Raw genomic sequence first — 17,356 nt, 5'->3', positions numbered from 1 at the left:
GCTCAAAACTACCCTGCACTTAATCAAAATAGAGAACTCTAGCTCCTCACCTGCTGTAAGGCAGCATTGCCAGCTGAGCTTCAAGAAGAACAAGGAGAGGGGCAGGATTTGACCCTATATTCCAAAATGTGGGATCTTTGTCCCTTAGTTACACACCCTGGGCAGTCCCCTTGATTTTAATTAATTAGTCAAAACCTATAATCAATACTCAATGCACATAAAGCATTTGTAAGGAATAGCAAGAACAAACATTTCTCCCACTTACGAGGTGAATGGTGGTTGAGGTTTTTCTTAAAGGGGAAGGGAGTCTCAAAATAGAATTCAGCAAGACATCACTAGAATGAAAAGTCTATTTTGTCAAGGATCAGTACATACAAGTAAAACTTCAAATAAAAACCCTCCCCTGGTTTAAAACAATAAACCTTATCTACTTTTTAAATCCAAATAGGAAGGGGTTCCACCCCATTGTTAAAGTTTTACCTTTTCAACAGTCTGGTTTGTCAACAGGCAAAAAAAGAGTTAATCTCAATTTAAATATAGATGGGGCAGCATTCGTGCAGGATTGCTTACAAAAGTTGGACTTCGATACCAATAGAATATTTTAGGGAGAATGAAGCAGGACAGTGATAGATTTCAGATGGCTACAATATTAAGTGGCAACAGAATTCACACAGTCAAAGTTTAAAAATTCTAAATGTCAATATTTTGTAGTGGCACACTGACAGATTAAGTAAACAAGGGGGGTGTCTTTAAAGCATTCTCTTTAGAAAAAAGCTATCGGTCAAGGAACAGCATTGGTGCTGAGTTCTAGAGGTTTATGGAAAACACACCTCCTTTGCTTTGTTGAAATGTTAGAGAATTAATATTTTTGCTAAACTAAGATTACCTCTCTTATAGAGCCTGACCTTCTTTTGCTATAAAAATGTTAAAGCTATTAGAAACACTTAACTAGTGCCACTGCACAAAATTATAATGTTAAGCAACAAGTGTTACTTCCAACTTTAGTATATTAATTGTTAGTGTCTTCAGTTGTGTGTACATGTTCCAAGGGCAATATTTACCTCAGCTGTTGATGTCTTATAGCAGTAGCATGAAAGACAAATGAAGCCCTAACTGCTAACAGTTAAAATGGAATAGTTACATTAGTCAATCAAACCCTGTGAACTGTATGGGGTCACACATTCTGACTTCAATCACCTAGGATTTATCTACACAGGCACATTCAGGAAAGCTAATCTGAATAAACAAAGGCATGGACTAGTTAGATTCCTGTGTGGTCACGCTCATTCAGAATTAAAGTTGCCTTGATTCTATTTATCTTAATTCACTTTGGCAGTAATTTCTTTAATTCCAGTGTCACTCTGGAGTAACTACAGAATTCCGATGTCAACCCACAGTAACTGAAGTCAGAGCCTGACACCACTTTGTATACTATGGTTTTGGCGCACAGCATAAAGTCTTCAAAGGCCATTAAATCCCACTGAAATTCATGCACTTTGGAAAAGCATAAGCTTTGGTGTTTTTTCAGTTTTCAAAACTCTGTAGAAATTTAAGTCCTCAACATCTCCTGGGGGAGGTATAGGAAGCAATTATTCCAATTTCACAGATCAGGTGTCAGACACAGATGCTATTGTCTTTCCTTAAAATCATTCAGTAGTATTTAATCTAGCCCTAAAGTTCAATTCAAATTAGACAGGCATCGTCTAGTGTAAGTACTGGTTAACTGAGTTCAGTTTACTGTTCCATTGTTGGGCAATACCATAGGGGTTTTCATGTGATATACTTTTTAATATCATCCCTGCACCATTGGCAGAAGTCCATAGAAGGAAAGACCTGAGCTGAATTTAAAGGTAGTATTTTAAAAAGTTAATGGCTTATTCAAAGCACAGTCAAAAAGACTTAAATCCAAAAAGAAAATACACCCCTCCAACTCCCATAGATAGTTAATCCTTCATTTGCTCACACATTGTTAATACTGTTTAAGGCCATCTCCGTCCAAGTGCTGACTGCATGCTGGAGCCTCCTTGCACGCCGTCTGAAAGCAGATTGGGAGAGTTTCCGAGACCGATGCACAGATCGCAAGTTTTGTGCCATTAGATGCTGATAATTTGATATCATTTGTTCTCTGTGGAGAATAAAGGAGTGCAATTAATACAACAGAGTAAATGGCAAGGTTAAGTAATTGGTAATTCAGTATATATATAAGCTGCTGGAAAGTGGGCAGAAGTCAGAAAACTGTGCCTGGTATATTGAGCAGATTTTATGAAGGCCATTAAAAAAAAATTCTCACTTCAGTCATATTTTATCCGCTATGATGTGTGGTCAGCAATAGCAGCAGACAGATTAAGCAGCATTATAGATTAGGAAAAAAGAACATTAATGGGGATGGTCTAATTTTGCTTAAATGTTTAACAAATGTTATATAAACAAGGGAGTGTCTAACGTAGCTTTTACATCAGTGGTTGTTTTGTGAAGGGTGAGGGAAAGTTTAAACAAACAAAACAGACTTTGTCTAAGTAAATTTATCTGAACAGGGCCTATTTGGAGGAAAAACTCCAGACTCCTACTCATGGCTATTGGAGATCAGAAGGTAGAATTAGTCTCTATCTTAGAGTTGCTAAGTATGGTACCCTCTTACCAACATATTAAATTATAAAAGTAATGGGCTTTTCCCAACAGAAAGAGAAGATTTTCAAGCCAGCAAGTGAAGGTGTGTAAGTATGCAGTAAAGTGAATTGAATTGCTAGTGTGAAAGTAGCATGCATTACCATGGGAAGTAACATGCTGAATCAACTTGTCATTTAGCAGTCACAGTCCCCACACTTTCTACCATGCCATGCTACGGGCATTCACTCCCCAGAGTGTTCTTGTTTGCGTATTTGTTCCTAATTAAAACACCTACAGCAACTCATTGCCCCTTTCTCATTAAATAAAAAAAATCCCACATACAAAGCCTTCAACACAACGGTGTAAATATTTAAAGATGTCATAGTGCAGCTTGAAGTGAAGATAATTTAAGCATTTAAGGAATTCCCATAGCCAATCTGTTAATGGGGAGGTTCGGAGAAGTGATGCTGAAGACAGAATGTTCAGAAATTTACAGTGGAGAACCTTGCTTGTTCCAGAGCCACTTATATGCAATTGCGGTATTTAAACAAGATGTCAACTGCTGCTACTAAAGCAGCATTGTCTTAACAGTTAGACATTAAGAATGGTAAAACATACACATAATTATGCAAGTCATAGGAACACTTTTCTGACATGCTTTACGTTGTTAGTGAGTAACTAGTGAGAACTGAAGTGACAAAACATTAGATGTTTTCTGGTCCGGGGTGAGAAAAACAGCTATTTGCACAGAAGTCAAACTATTTTTTCAGTGCAAACCCACATGGGGCTCTGTGACCTATAATCCACCAACTGAAGCTGGGTTTCATGGCTGCACTGCATTACAACTGCAGTTAAGAGAGGCATACACAACACTGGTGACTTTGAGAAAGCAGCCTGTGGTTCTGTACATTAATTAGTAAGTTTTGTTTTTGTTTTGTTTTTTTTAAAAAGGTGCTCAAAGTTTTGTATGTATTCGTTCCCTTGAAAACAGCAGTTTTTCTCCATTCAGCCACATGCAAGTGAAGTAAGTACATTCAAAGCAAGCTTAAGAACAACAACTTTACCTCGTTGGTACTATCTTCAGTTACGAATGAGAGAAACTGTCATATCGCTAACAGATGGAAGAATGAATATTAGGAGTGAGTTACGATCATTTAATTGACACATGGCTCTTTTAGGATTTTGGCAACTTACGTCCACACCTGATCAGCTAAAAATGTGACCGATATGAAAAAATACAATTGGGGTAGAGAGAAATAGTTGGAATTCTGCAGGGATTCCACAAGCCTTTTTCTGGGGCAAGTTATCTGGGACAGTTGTTCTCAACCAGGAGGCTGCAAGCAGCTTTCGGGGGCCAACCAAGCATGGCTGGCATTAGACTTGCTGGGGCCCAGGGCAGAAAGCCAGGGCCCCCCGCCCTGCTTGCTACCCCCCTAACACTGGGCCTGGCTTTTATATGAAGAAAACCAGAGGTGGGCCATGGAAGTTGTTTTTTGGGGTTTTTTTTTGGGGGGGGGGGAGGGGGATACAGAAAAAGGTTGAGAACCCCTGATCTAGAAGATCTGTAGTGCTAAGCTACATGCAGATGCTTTTGTTATCTGCAAGACAGGGCCCTGTAGTCTAGATATAGTCCCCTGATTATGCAGAATTTGTAACCAGATCCAAGTAGAATTAAGCTGCAAGATTTAGGCTTAATTCTAAGAGTTCTTTAAGCAGAACTTGTGAAGGTTTAGGAGATTACTGTGGCATCAAACTTTTTAATTTGAAAACTCTTACCACACTGCACTTTGAAGATGCTGATTCTAAAGGAGGTAATTATTACAAAAACACAGCAATCTCCCACATTTCAAAAGCTTCTCACATTAGGAACTAAAATTCTTGCACAGTAATTCTCTTACAAAAGAAACGTTCCCAGTAAAAAATCTTGATGTGGGGGATGGACAATAATAATTACAGAATAACTTTATCTTGTTACCATTTTGATGATCTCTGTGAAACGAATTTGACCCTCAACACTTCAAGCCTTTCAACCTGAAATCTAGTTAATTTCAAAGTGAGTTAGGAACAGCTTCAGTGAATACACCTGCTCCCAGGTCATCCTGCCACTTTAAGTTATTTTCCTTTTTTGATAGGGTTTTTCTTTCCCACAATTGTGTGTGGAAGACCCTCAACTAGAAGAGAAGATTGTGATAATAACTATACACACTTGTCAAACGCACAAGCCAAACTAATCCTAGGTGTTACTTGGATCTGAATCAAGTTTTCAGGCAACATTCAAAGAACTTTATTGACATGAAAGTCAAGTGCCTATACAATAAGATTCTAAAAAGCCTCTATTGGCCCCATTCTCGGCTATTAACCCACCTAGAACTGCTGCAAGGAGTTACCATGCAAGATACAGTATCAGAGAACCGAGTGTGGTGAGGAGGATTCTGATTTTTACAGCAAGCAGCATGTAATCAAGGAGAATGTTTGTTACAGGCTTCGGTGGAGCTGCGAGCTGGTCTTCAGATGTCTGTACAGAGTCTTAAAGCAGAGAGGCTGCATTACAGTTAAGGCGTTTCTATTGCTCTCACTCATCTTGATTATGAGCTGCAGTGATCATTGACTCAGGATTGGAGAGGTGAATCTTTGGTGATACAGGTAGCATTAGAGAGGGGAAACAAACATCTCCCCCAATCTCAATATTGCTTACCTCTCCTCTCTCACAATGACATCATCAAACACCTGAGAAAGACGTTTCAGGCGGCGAATTCCCATAGAGACTGATTCTAACTCGCAGTCAAACTCTCTGAAGGGAGAAAGCAGCATGCAATTAGAGGATTCAAATGTTACATAGGTGATCTAGCCCAGCTCCCTACCACTTCAGAAGCATCTTTACAGTATATACCCTAGTGCTTGGTTCGGTTAATTTTTAAGCCTCTAGCCACAGGGTTCTATCTCCCCATCCCAACGTTCAGCCTTAATCATGCCTTAACTCCATTCACATCGCATCTAGAAAAGATGGTCTCATAGCTAAGGCACTGGACGGGGATCCAGGAGGCATAAGTGGAACTTCCAACTCTGTCTTCACCTGATACCTTGGGCAAGGCACGATCTCCAGGCTTCATGAAATAATACTTTTTCTCCCCACAACCCTTTGTCCACTCTCCACGGCAGGGGGCCATATTTCTGTTTGTACAGCACCTAGCGCCACAGGAGCCCCAGTTCTGGGCCAAGACTCTAGATACCACCACAATACAAAATAAATAATCTTGGGGAAAAGCAGAGCAGAGTAGGATGAATCGATAGCTAAGTGATTTATCAGACAAATAGCATCAATGCAGAGTTTAGAAGGTTAACATTTCTTTAACTCAAGCCAGACTTGAGCTGGCATAATTACAGGATATAAACTTAACCTCACCCTCCCACTGGATGGGGATGGTGCAGGAGCGCTCATTGACCCGTCATCATGCAAAATTAAGTTTCCATGGCCTAATTTTATGCCGCGCTCTCTCTCTGTGTAAATAGGGGCACATAACAACTTTATTACCTTCCTAACCATAATAACAGCACATTGTTTCAGTGGGAAAGATTAGTAGTGCTCAGCTGCTGTCTCTCAGGTAGCCAGACACTCTAGTCACAATAATAAAACAGCAATAGGAATTTACAAATGATGGCAGCTTGCCTCTTTCTGCTGGCAAGCATAGGTGATGAGTACGGGCTCTTTAGAGCAGCTGCTCTCCTTGATCTCCGGAGAGGGACAGCTTCTTTTCCAAGCCAGTAAGAGAAACTCCTCCATTCTTTCCCCACCAAGCTCTTTGCAGATCTGGATGAAAGAGAGGCTCTCTTGCTGGACCTGGGGCTGCAACTGGGACCAGACAATGGGGTGGTCATGGTGGCCAGCCTATTCTTCCGACTAGGAGTTCGAGGTGAAGTGCTTCTCTTCTTGGCAGAGCTAATGTTGCCACTTCTCCTTGCAGGGGCTTTAGCTGGAGAGATGACTAGAGACTGCGTGCGATTTTGGCAGGACCTCTGTATTTTCTGCAAGGCAGACATATTTGGGATTATGAATTGCTGTCTACAATATGCCAGCCCAACAAAATCCAGCACGTGAACGATCGCTCTCAACCCCAGCTACAGTTCTTAGAGCCAGGCTTAGGCTAGGGTGGATGCACGTCTCTCATTGCTGCTAAAGCCTCTTCCCTCGGATAGCACTGAAATAGAGCAGCGTGCTTCATTTGACCCATTAGTCTTTGGGATTGATCCTGCTCCCACAGGAGCCCTGGACAAAGTTCTCATTGATTTCATGTGGAGCAGGATCAGGCCCCTGCCTTTAGAACCAGTTAAAGATTCCTTTAAAACTGAAGGCCTTCATTTAGAGAAAGAAAAGCAGCACAAACAAGCTTCCCTTTGCTGCCCTGCTAACATACCTCAACCTGCAGGACTGTCCCCTGGCCTTCAAGTCTACTTGCAAACTATGAGTCATAGCAGCAAGCCGGTTGTGCTCCTGGCTAGCAGCATTTCCTAAAATAGCTTGTGCAACCTAGCATAGGCTGCATGAAAAATTCAGCAAAACTCCCCACTGCTACAACTCCAATATTGCTGGTCCCATGAGACAAGTGCCCAGGCCTGATTGGCAGCCTTTACACAAGCAAAAACTCCTTGCTGCCAGTGCTTGGCATTTCATCTGCAAAATAAGCTTAGAGTTAGCAGGAAACACTTATTCCAGGTTCTTCCCCCTATGTGCATGCCACTATAGAAACAATTCATAGTTAGCAAGAATACCAAGGTCTTGCCATCTGCTTAACATATGGGGGCTAGTGTTTTGCTATTTCTAAAGCTATTCCCAGGATTTCCACGGCTTCTCTTTGCCTCAGTGAATTTAAAAGGGTACAAAGACTGTATGTTGCAAGAGAGCTGCTGGAGAAGTCTTCTTGATCTAGGTCAAATGGAGGTGAAGAACTGAGACTTTACAGATCAAAGGATTAAATTCCAGCAGGATCTTCAGGGATGCTATTTGATATTTTCCCCTTCCCACTCCAAACTAGAGCCCTGAAACCTGACCTGAACCCAAAGGGACATGTGTCTGAGTCAGGTCAGAAAACAACCTAGCTCTCTCCGGGTCAAGTCTGCCCATAGGTAGTTGTGTGCCCTGTTCCCACTGACCACCGCTGTCTCTCAGCACCATGTAATGCGGACCCAGGTGCTGACGAGTTGCAGGGTCCTTCACTCTGAGCACAGAGTGTAATGAGGCTGTGGCAGCCGGCAGGAGAGGGGCATGCAGCCACTGCCATGCTGACCCAACAGGCAGGAGGCGGACGGAGCGTGAAGCCCCCCGCCAGGCTGAGCTCCAAGGACAAAACGCTGGTGCACGTTCATGGTTGGGTCAGAAAACGACAAGACACTTGGACTTGGGTCAGCAATTGGCTAATCGGTTTTAGATCAGGCTTTAAAAATTAGACCTCTTCTCCATGTGCAGTCTAAATAAGGCTGTACATTTTTAACAGCCCTGAGCTTTAGGAGTTTCCATAAGGTAGGTCTTTGTGAAACCAGTCAGTCCAAATTCAGACTATATATAAGTGGGCGATATTCTACGGCATCTCCTCCCTCTGCCTCCAAATACAGTATAACTAAAGTCCCACATTTCCCTCACCCCTGAGCTCCAAGGTTTCCATAAAGCATGTTCTTTTGAGAGCCCAGCAAATCCATTAGTTTAAAAATAGTAAATGGAGGAGTCCTGGTAAAGTGTTTCTCTATGGATGTCCCATGTCATGCAGAGTCTGGGAGAGGGAAAGCGGTTTTACAGTTGCTGGAGATTTTGCTCAAAACAACATGACCAAGACTTTTTTTTTTTAATGACACTTTCCCTTTTTGCTATGGCAACCAGCAAGCTCGATATTATAAAGCATTTACTAGTTATAAAATACAGCTACTATGTCCGGCAATAAAGCACTATGGCTGAAGAGTGCTGTATAAAAAGAGCTAGGTATTATTAGTCCTGAAACAGGACACCAGGCTATGAACTGAATTGCCATCCATAGTACATTACAAGGGTAATTACCTGGGACACTGTTCCAAAGGCATTTTTTGCTGTTCTTGTGATAGCCCGGAGGGTTTGTCGCTTCTCTTTCGCTTCCAGACTTTCCCAAGTTGGATTCTCACTGAGGTTTACCTCTACTTGCTTTAAGGGCATTCGCTTTCTCAGAGACATGCGGAGGGTATTGAGAGAGCTTGAAGAAGGCTTCTTTCTAAATTTGTCAGGCACTGGGCTCTCATTCTCAAAGTCAGCCAGTAGCTGGTGGCTCCTCCAGCCAACTGTAGCCCCGACACTTTGGAACACAGATGCCATCACTCTTCACTTCTTGGAGTAGTCTTGCTTCTAAGGGGATCAGACAAAGCTGTGGAAAAATAATGCACCAAATGAGAACACAGCCCCAACACAAGTCAATCCAGATGATAAAGGATAAACATATTGCACAGCACAGTCAACAGGTTGTTGAAAAGGACCCACCCTCATTTCCCAAATCCCCTCCAAAACATGAGACCAGCAAAAAGTACCAGGCTGAGCATCCTTGATTGGTTTAACAGGAAACTGTGTCCATTTCTGTAACTCCCCATGGTTTTGTGTGTGTGTCGGGGGGGGGGGGGGGAGAAAGATGTAAACAGGAACTTTTCCCCAGGTGTTCTGTACAAGACTGAAATTGGAGGAGGAAACTGGTTAAAGCTCTGACAGCTTGAATAGAAGTGATTCATTACTAGTCAAACAGTATTTTGGGCTTCTATTTCTATTCGGTGAAGTTTCCAGTCTTTCACACCACTCTGATTTTACATTGTCCCCCACAGGCCCATTATCCCTCTACTTTGCATTGCCAGCTACTGACATCAGCCCCAGTGAATCATAAGACCGAAGCTTACTATAAAAGACTAAAGATATGAATACCCTATAATGGCAAGAGTTTGTTATGTCCGTCATATTGAGATTACGTCCTACATGTGGAATTTGGGCTGATTAGATCACTCCCTTTTGAGGTACCAGCTCATGCTTAAGTCACAACTGCAGTAGCGTGCACACACAATGGAGCGGGAATGGTGTTACCAGCAAAAGAGATCTGCTACAGGTTATAGTTAACCATGCATTCCTGATTTCTGTACAGTAGCTTGCTCAAAATTATTTGGGAAATAATCTTTAAAATTACTTTTACGCTTGCTAATAAGCAAGCCACCCATGGTGACTTAATGAACTGTGTCAATTCATAAACACAGTTTAGAAAAGCCAGGCGATTGCATCCAAATGTGATCGGAGATAAAACTGAACTAGCTTTCTCAACACCTCACTGCGTATTAATAAATGCACTGTAGTGCGTAAGCATGATGTCTTAATGTAGGAGTTCTCCATTTTTTAAAAACATGCTGCACATCTTAGAGTTTCTTGCAGATACTTTCCCACCCATACAGTGTCTTCTGGACCCCATCCCCTCCAGCTAACATGCCCTCATCAACTGCAGCACTTGGTTACGTGAAACAGGAATAGCAGAAAAGCATTTAATATTTTTAGCTTCTTTCAATGCAGTTTTGCACATTGGAATGAGGACTTACCAGCACCATGTGATCAATCAGCTCTCCAGAAAGCTGTTTGATAACCCGTGCCTTACTTAGAGACCTCACTTCAGCAAGCCATTAAATCTTTGCTGAGAAGCGGTGATAGACCAATTTATTGTGTGCACTCACACAGTGGAGTGCGAAGATGAATGAAGTGCAAATCAAAGGGCCTCTCCTGTTATATTCTGATTCTCAAGAAGGATAGAAGAGTCATTGTCCCAATGGGTATTGCATGTTATTGTCTTTGCACAGTAGCTGGAGAGTGTAGCAAGTTCAGTTATAACCTGCTACTAATAAAGTGTAATCAGCTTCTAAAAGGTGCAGTGTCTGGGTGTTAAAAAAAACAACAGACAGTTTCAAATCACTTGATAAAATTTAACTTCGATTTTCCGACAGTAGCTTTATATACACCTCTGTTAAGTTCATGACCTACTCTCTTCCAGGATACACACTTCTGTACCCAGTGCTGTTGTCAAGGATCCTTCCCCACTCTGAACTCTAGGGTACAGATGTGAGGACCTGCATGAAAACCTCCTAAGCTTACTTTTACCAGCTAAGGTTAAAACTTCCCCAAGGTACAAAATTATTTTACCCTTGGATTTCCACTGCCACCACCAAACTTTATCTGGGTTTACCGGGAAACGTAGTTTGGACACGTCTTTCCCCCCAAAATTCTCCCAACCCTTGCACCCCACTTCCTGGGGAAGGTTTGGTAAAAATCCTCACCGATTTGCATAGGTAACCACAGACCCAAACCCTTGGATCTTAGGGCAATGAAAAAACATTCAGTTTTCTTACAAGAAGACTTTTAATAGAAGTAAAGGAATCACCTCTGTAAAATCAGGATGGTAGATACCTTACAGGGTAATTAGATTCAAAACATAGAGAATCCCTCTAGGCAAAATCTTAAGTTACAAAAAAGACACACAGACAGGAATAGTCATTCTATTCAGCACAGCTCTTTTCTCAACCATTTAAAGAAATCATAATCTAACATATACCTAGCTAGATTACTTACTAAAAGTTCTAAGACTCCATTCCTGTTCTGTCCCCGGCAAAAGCAGCATACAGACAGACACAGACCCTTTGTTTTTCTCCCTCCTCCCAGCTTTTGAAAGTATCTTGTCTCCTCATTGGTCATTTTGGTCAGGTGCCAGCGAGGTTACCTTTAGCTTCTTAACCCTTTACAGGTGAGAGGATTTTTCCTCTGGCCAGGAGGGATTTTAAAGGGGTTTACCCTTCCCTTTATATTTATGACAGCTGTCTAATACAGCTGTGGCCCTGTGTATCAATCCTTCTGTTATTGTTCACTGAGTGTCTTGCAACAAACACCAGAAGAGTAGTGAATATAAGTGGTGCAAATGCACATCTCTGACTGGGGTTCTCTTACCCTATATGATCACCACTGGATGTGGGCAACAAATAACCCCACAGCTTCTTCCTCTGCACTCACACAAGTTCAGTCTCTCCATAATTTCAGTTATTTACTGTTTATGTTACAATAGTAAAAAGAAAAAAAAAATCTTAGAGGCCCACTGTCACAGTTTTAGGCCAAAAGGGACCCGCAGATTATCTACTCTGATCTCCCATGTATCACAGGCCACCAGCACCCGCCCATTAAACCCAACAACTGAAATTAGACCAAAATATGACAACCTACAGGAGACTAGATTTATGCCACAGGGACCTAGGGAAATGATTAAATGAGATATTCCCAGATAATCTTGGCAACTGACCCGCACCCACATGATGCAGAGGAAGGCAAAAAAAAATAAAACATCCTGATGTCACTGCCACTCTGACCTGGGGAGAATTCCTTGCTGGCCCCACATCTGGTGATCAGTTAGACCCTGAGCATGCAAGCAAGAACCAGGCAGCCAAGCGCCTGAGAGAGAGAATGCTCAGTGTCACCTCAGAGCCTTGTCCAATGTCCTATCTCCAGCTGTGGCCATCTCTGAGGCTTCAGAGGAAGGAGATCAAAACCCACTCCTCCATAATGCATTATGTGGGGCAATGAGGCGGGGGATGGAGAGAATCCGTTCCTGACTCCTGCAAATGGCTGGCTGAATCCCTGGTCCCAAAAACCCATCCTTGAGGAACTCCATGACTAACCTCTCTCCAATCCAATTCACCTTTCTCCAAAACCTATAGCTTTCTCCCTTTTACCCAGTTCCTTATCCACCTCACAATTTTTGTACTAATCCCCAATAGTACCTAATTTAACTAATTAGTTCTCATGTGGTACTGTGTCAAATGCTTTACTGAAGTCCAAGTGTATTATATCTATTGCACTTTCCTTACAAAAAAGTCAGCTATTTTCTCAAAGAAGGAAATCAGGTTAGTCTGGCATGCTCTGCCTCTGGTTAACCCATGTTACATTACACCATTTACAGCAGAGCCTCAGACTTACAAACACCAGAGTTACAAACTGACAGGTCAACCATACACCTCACTTGAAACTGGAAGTATGCAATCAGGCAGCAGCAGAGACCAAACAAAAACAAAAAGCAGGAAATGTAGTACAGTACTGCGTTAGACAAACTACTAAAAAATTAACGGAAAGTTTAAAAAAAAGATTTGACAAGGTAAGGAAACTGTTTCTGTGCTTGTTTCTTTTAAATTAAGATGGTTAAAAGCAGCATTTTTCTTCCGCACAGTAAAGTTTCAAAGCTGCATTAAGTCAATGTTCAGTTGTAAACCTTTGAAAGAACAACAATAACGTTTTGTTCAGAGTTACAAACATTTCGGAGTTAAGAACAACCTCCATGCCTGAGGCATTTTTAAATTCTGAGGTTCTACAGGACCTTCATAAACTCTCTCTCAATTTGTTCTAGACCCTGAACAGACACACAAAATCTGGAAGAGCTCGCAATAGAGGATCAAAAGCAGACAGGGCAAGTAATCTGTAATCAACTCACAGATTACACCACAGCTTCCTCGCTTTTATAGAGTACTTTGATATCTACAGATAAAAGGTAGGTCTGTATCATTATTCCACATTTTATAGATAGGGAAACTGAGGCACAGAGTGGGACATCACCCACAGTCATCCAGATGCAGGAACAGAACCCAGCATAGGTGCTAGAACTAGGGGTGCTCCCGCACCCCCTGGCTTGAAGTGGTTTCTATCATACACAGAGTTTACAGTTTGGGTCAATGGCTCTCAGCACCCCCCCCCCACATTGTTCTGGAACCCAGCTCTCCTGAGCCCCAGGCCAGGTCTCTACCCACTCCACATGAGCAGTGGTCAGCAAATGCATTGTTCTACCTATTAGCAGGGACAGTGGCAGTGGGGCGGGCCAGGGGGAAAGCAAGGGATGGGGATGCTGACAAGGGAGGGATAGCTCAGTGGTTTGAGCATTGGCCTGCTAAACCCAGGGTTGTGAGTTCAATCCTCCAGGGGGCCATTTAGGGATCAGGGCCAAAAATTGGCCCTGCTTTTGAGCAGGGGGTTGGACTAGATGCCCTCCTGTGGTCCCTTCCGAACCCCTGAGATCCTATGATTCTAAGGGCAGGAGGAAGGGGCAGAGAGGGAGCAAACAGCCCACCAGCAAATCTGCGGCAGGCAGGGCACGCTGCAGAGGCTGATGACATGGCTGGGGCCCAGGGGGCATGTGTGGGGCCCATGCCCCCCACCTCTCCCTGGGCCAGAAGCGTTGCCGCGGAAGACCACGGGTGAGGCGCCTGCTCGTGCCCAGCCCGGCCCTGCCTTTGTTCCTGGAAGGCCCCGGGCTTGCAACACTGTAGCCGCTTCAGCTTCCTCCCCCGAGCCCCCCAAGCAGCCCCCCCCCCGCGAGCCGCTGCCCACCCAAGGCTGCCCCCCGCTGCAGCAGACTCACCCACCGCTCCCAGCCCGGCCCCGCTCGCACCAGCAGCTGCCCAGCGCCTCTTCAGTCGCCTTTGGGTTTAAATTGCGCGCGGTCTCCTTCCTCCTCCAGGATTGGCTCGCTCCCGTGCAATGGGGGAAAAAGCCACCCCCACCGCTGGCCTGCCCCCCGAAGAGGAGGGAGCCCGTACGCCCCATGCGATCGGCTGCGGCGGGGGCGGCGCGCCGCGGGGGAGGGCGGCTGGGATGCGGCCCTGCAGCCCTGTCTGCAAGCGCTACCCGGCCTGGAGCCCGTCCGGGTGGGTTTGGGTTTGCAAGCACTGCGATTAGAAGAGCCCAAGAGGGGACTGTTTTGTGCAATGATCATGCCACGCCTTGTAAGCCTCCTCCCCACTCACTGCTTAATACAAGGGGCAAGCCTTGCAAGTAAAAAGACACAGGAAAACGTGTGTGTGAGTGAGTGTAAGAAATCCCACCCCTGTGCCCAGGTTTCCCCTCCAGGCTGTTGGTATGGGCCCCTGGTGCTGGACCTTAGTAGGAGACAAGAGGAACATTGGTTCCTTGAAGAAAAGGAGGACTTGTGGCACCTTAGAGACTAACCAATTTATTTGGCAGATTGTATTCGGTCCTGCTTTGAGCAGGGGGTTGGACTAGATGACCTCCTGAGGTCCCTTCCAACCCTGATATTCTCTGATTCTATAGCAGGGTGGCCTATTGCCTGCTTTCACTGAGTGGGGAATGGCATCTGTCTTTTTCAAATGGCACTAGCCACTACTGATCCCTTGTGCACCCGCTCTGTAGCTCAAAACACTGGTTAACGGATGGATTCCCCCACTGTACAGACACAAGTTCCCATTATCTGCAGGGTCCAGTTATGAATAATTAAAGACAACCATGAACGGTTACAGTCTGCTTTCTGCGCCTCACCTATTTAGATCAGAACTGGTGGGGGGGTGGGGTGGAGGACATATTTTGAACAAAAGCTGGCATAAATACTCAGTTCCTAAATGCAGGGATCATGAAATTCTCCCCCCGCCCCCCTTTACAAGGGCAGGATTATTAACACCAGTGTCCTGGCCAAACTCCAGTTTAGCTTGTTCTACTTCATACCTAAACTCCCACTGCTCTTTCAATTAGGGAAGATGTTCTTTTCTTACCCATGAAACAGAGCCAACCCACAGAATCGATGTAAAACAAAAAGCTGTCTCTTACCGAGAGAAGACCAGGCATTAACCAGCTTTCACAGAAAGGCTACATCCTTACTCAAGCTACAAACACTGCAACACTCATATGACCAGACTACTACCAGCTTGCACCAGACCTCCTAATTAGGCCACCAGCTCCCCACTCATTAGCCACCCTTCTACACCTGCAGAAGACTTGAACAGTGAATTAACTCTTTGCCTGCTGGCCCCTCTGCACCCTCTCATACCTTTTGTGCAGCATTGCTGTGCACCGTTAAATACTTGCTCTGTTTCACCCCTGAGGAAGCTATGTTTTAGAGATGCGATCCCCGTATGCAGCTTGCAAAGCACACTGGTATCCATCAGGCTGAAAGCTGTTTGAATAACGTGTAAAACCACAGCCATCTTCATCTGCCCCTTCCCCAAACCTCCTCTATGCAGAGATTTGTTCTGTTTCAGACAAGAGTTGCATCTGACCTGTGCTTGAGATACGAGGGAGGTGGGGTGGCATTTGGTGTCATTTACCTGCATTCTGGGCAGTTTGGGCACAAGGCAGGGGGACAGGAGCAACAGTTACAGAAATGATGCAGTGGGAGCAGTGAGACACAAACCAAATTTACACATCTGCAACTCAGTTGCTGTGAGGATGCTATAACTTTTTAGCAATTTAAACCCACAGATGTGGTTTGGTGGTTGACAGTGACCTAACCCAGTGGTAGGTTTGTGCACACTTTGAATAATAAAGTGTCCACAATTTAACCACAAGCAGCACCTCTGGCCCAACTCAAGTATTTGGCTCCAAGACTGACACACAAGCTGGGACCCCGAGGGAGTTAGGCATATAGATGCCACTGCAATTCAGTGGGGGTTGGGTGCCTAACCACCTTAGGTTGCCATTTGAAAACCCCAGCCACAGTTGTTATTGCTAACACTCAGGGCCAAATCCTGTATCTCTTCCTCAGAGAGCATTCCCCTTGGCTTCATAACAGCATTGTAGAGTAAGAACAGCTGGATTTGGTGTTCAAAATGAGTTTTAATCCATGTGGCTATTGAACATTATAATGAACAGAAGGGGAAAAACATCCCATTTTAACATCATATTCCACAACTGGCAAGGCTTTGAATCAAAATCAGATACAGTACAGTACGTGCTGTATATCAGGGCTTAATGCACAGAAAACACAGGTGCAGAGAATCAGGCTGTTTATGCTGCTGCAGAGGAAAATAATTCAAGTACTCACTGCTAAGCCATTTCCCCACAAGGTATTTTTTTGAACTTTATCCTCCTTTTGAAAAATGAAGGTGGGTTGTGGTGCGAAGCTGTCTATTAATCCCCCCCGCACACCACACACACGCTGTGAACTCCATTTTGCATTGCTTCTCTCTTCACCAAACTCAATGCTGACATCTAGTGATGCTATACAACACCGCACCACCACCACAGAAGAATCTATAGCTTAAGAAGTGAGTGCGATGAGTTCTGAACCACAGAAGTCAGAAATGGAAAAGCCCTGTCTCCTTGCCCATGCAAGGATTGGGCTGCACAGAAATTTTCTAGTGTTTTGTGTGCTCTGATTTTAAAAGTCTGAAGTGATGGCGCTTCAGCCACTTCCAATCAGAAGACTGATCTGATAGTCCAATACATCTCTGTTCATAAAGGTGCATAAATATTTCCTTTAATATCATCCCGATTCCCATCACTCCCAGCAAAACCCGCACATGCATTATTTCAAACTCCTCTCTGTCCTTTTGTGCACCTTAGCTTCAGATTTCTACAGACTGATTTCCACCCTTTTCTCTACAGGAAAGAGAAAGGGGACCTGGATCTGCCTTGCTTCAATCAGCTTTTGAGTGCTACATCTCTCTATCTACAGAATCCTCGAGATACAGATGTGCATTCAAGTCTCCCTATCTGAAGGCAGAATTTGGTCCTTTATCTGACTGCCCTCTATGCAAGTGATCGTTCTGAGTGTAATAAGGACAGCTGTTAAAAAACAAAAACAAACAACAAATGATGGGTTCAGGCTACAATCAGATCTGTATTTGGAATTCCCCAACAATAATGGGTGTTCTCCTCTCATCTGCTCTGGGGTTTTGGCTCAGTTCTATTGATATTAAAAACAAAATGCCAACCTGCATTTCAAAGCCTGTTTGTGAA

The 17,356-nt window shown here is 43.8% G+C and overlaps 2 protein-coding genes across 6 annotated transcripts in view; one reads left to right on the top strand and one right to left on the bottom strand.

Annotated features, from left to right (window-relative positions):
- PITPNM3 (PITPNM family member 3) overlaps positions 1-13,082 on the top strand; it is a 357,658-nt gene extending 344,576 nt beyond the window's left edge. Inside the window, exon 22 of the transcript XR_012155383.1 lies at positions 13,023-13,082. The gene's annotated coding sequence lies outside the window, so the exon portion shown is untranslated. The remainder of the gene's footprint in view (positions 1-13,022) is intronic.
- PIMREG (PICALM interacting mitotic regulator) lies at positions 337-14,340 on the bottom strand. 5 transcript variants are annotated; one of them, XM_073315273.1, is made up of 6 exons: positions 14,028-14,340; positions 8,651-8,987; positions 6,275-6,630; positions 5,303-5,398; positions 3,672-3,718; positions 2,037-2,125 (listed from the first exon to the last, which is right to left on the bottom strand). In XM_073315273.1, the coding sequence occupies exons 2-5, from the start codon at positions 8,936-8,938 to the stop codon at positions 3,688-3,690; spliced, it is 771 nt and encodes a 256-aa protein (XP_073171374.1). In that variant the 5' UTR covers positions 8,939-8,987; positions 14,028-14,340; the 3' UTR covers positions 2,037-2,125; positions 3,672-3,687. The 5 variants fall into 5 exon arrangements, with proteins under 5 accessions (XP_073171372.1, XP_073171370.1, XP_073171371.1 ...); XM_073315271.1 differs by lacking the exon at positions 3,672-3,718 and having other exon boundaries at positions 337-2,125; positions 8,651-8,968; positions 14,028-14,338; XM_073315269.1 differs by lacking the exon at positions 3,672-3,718 and having other exon boundaries at positions 337-2,125; positions 14,032-14,338.
- Between the last annotated feature and the right edge of the window lie 3,016 nt (positions 14,341-17,356).

The sequence above is a fragment of the Lepidochelys kempii genome, chromosome 17, assembly GCF_965140265.1.
Source record: "Lepidochelys kempii isolate rLepKem1 chromosome 17, rLepKem1.hap2, whole genome shotgun sequence".
NCBI classification, from domain to species: Eukaryota; Metazoa; Chordata; order Testudines; family Cheloniidae; genus Lepidochelys; species Lepidochelys kempii.
The sequence above is the reverse complement of the archived record's forward strand: the minus strand, read 5'-3'. Positions and strand labels throughout refer to the sequence as shown.

What these genes read in the sequence shown, in the direction of transcription:
- PIMREG (XM_073315271.1), bottom strand. Translation starts at nt 8,938, where the DNA reads ATGGCATCTGTGTTCCAAAGTGTCGGGGCTACAGTTGGCTGGAGGAGC. An exon ending in CCTTTGGAACAGTGTCCCAG is followed by an intron (nt 6,631 to 8,650) that starts GTAATTACCCTT and finishes TCTGCCTTGCAG; the next exon opens with AAAATACAGAGGTCCTGCCA. An exon ending in GTCATTGTGAGAGAGGAGAG is followed by an intron (nt 2,126 to 5,302) that starts GTAAGCAATATT and finishes TATTCTCCACAG; the next exon opens with AGAACAAATGATATCAAATT.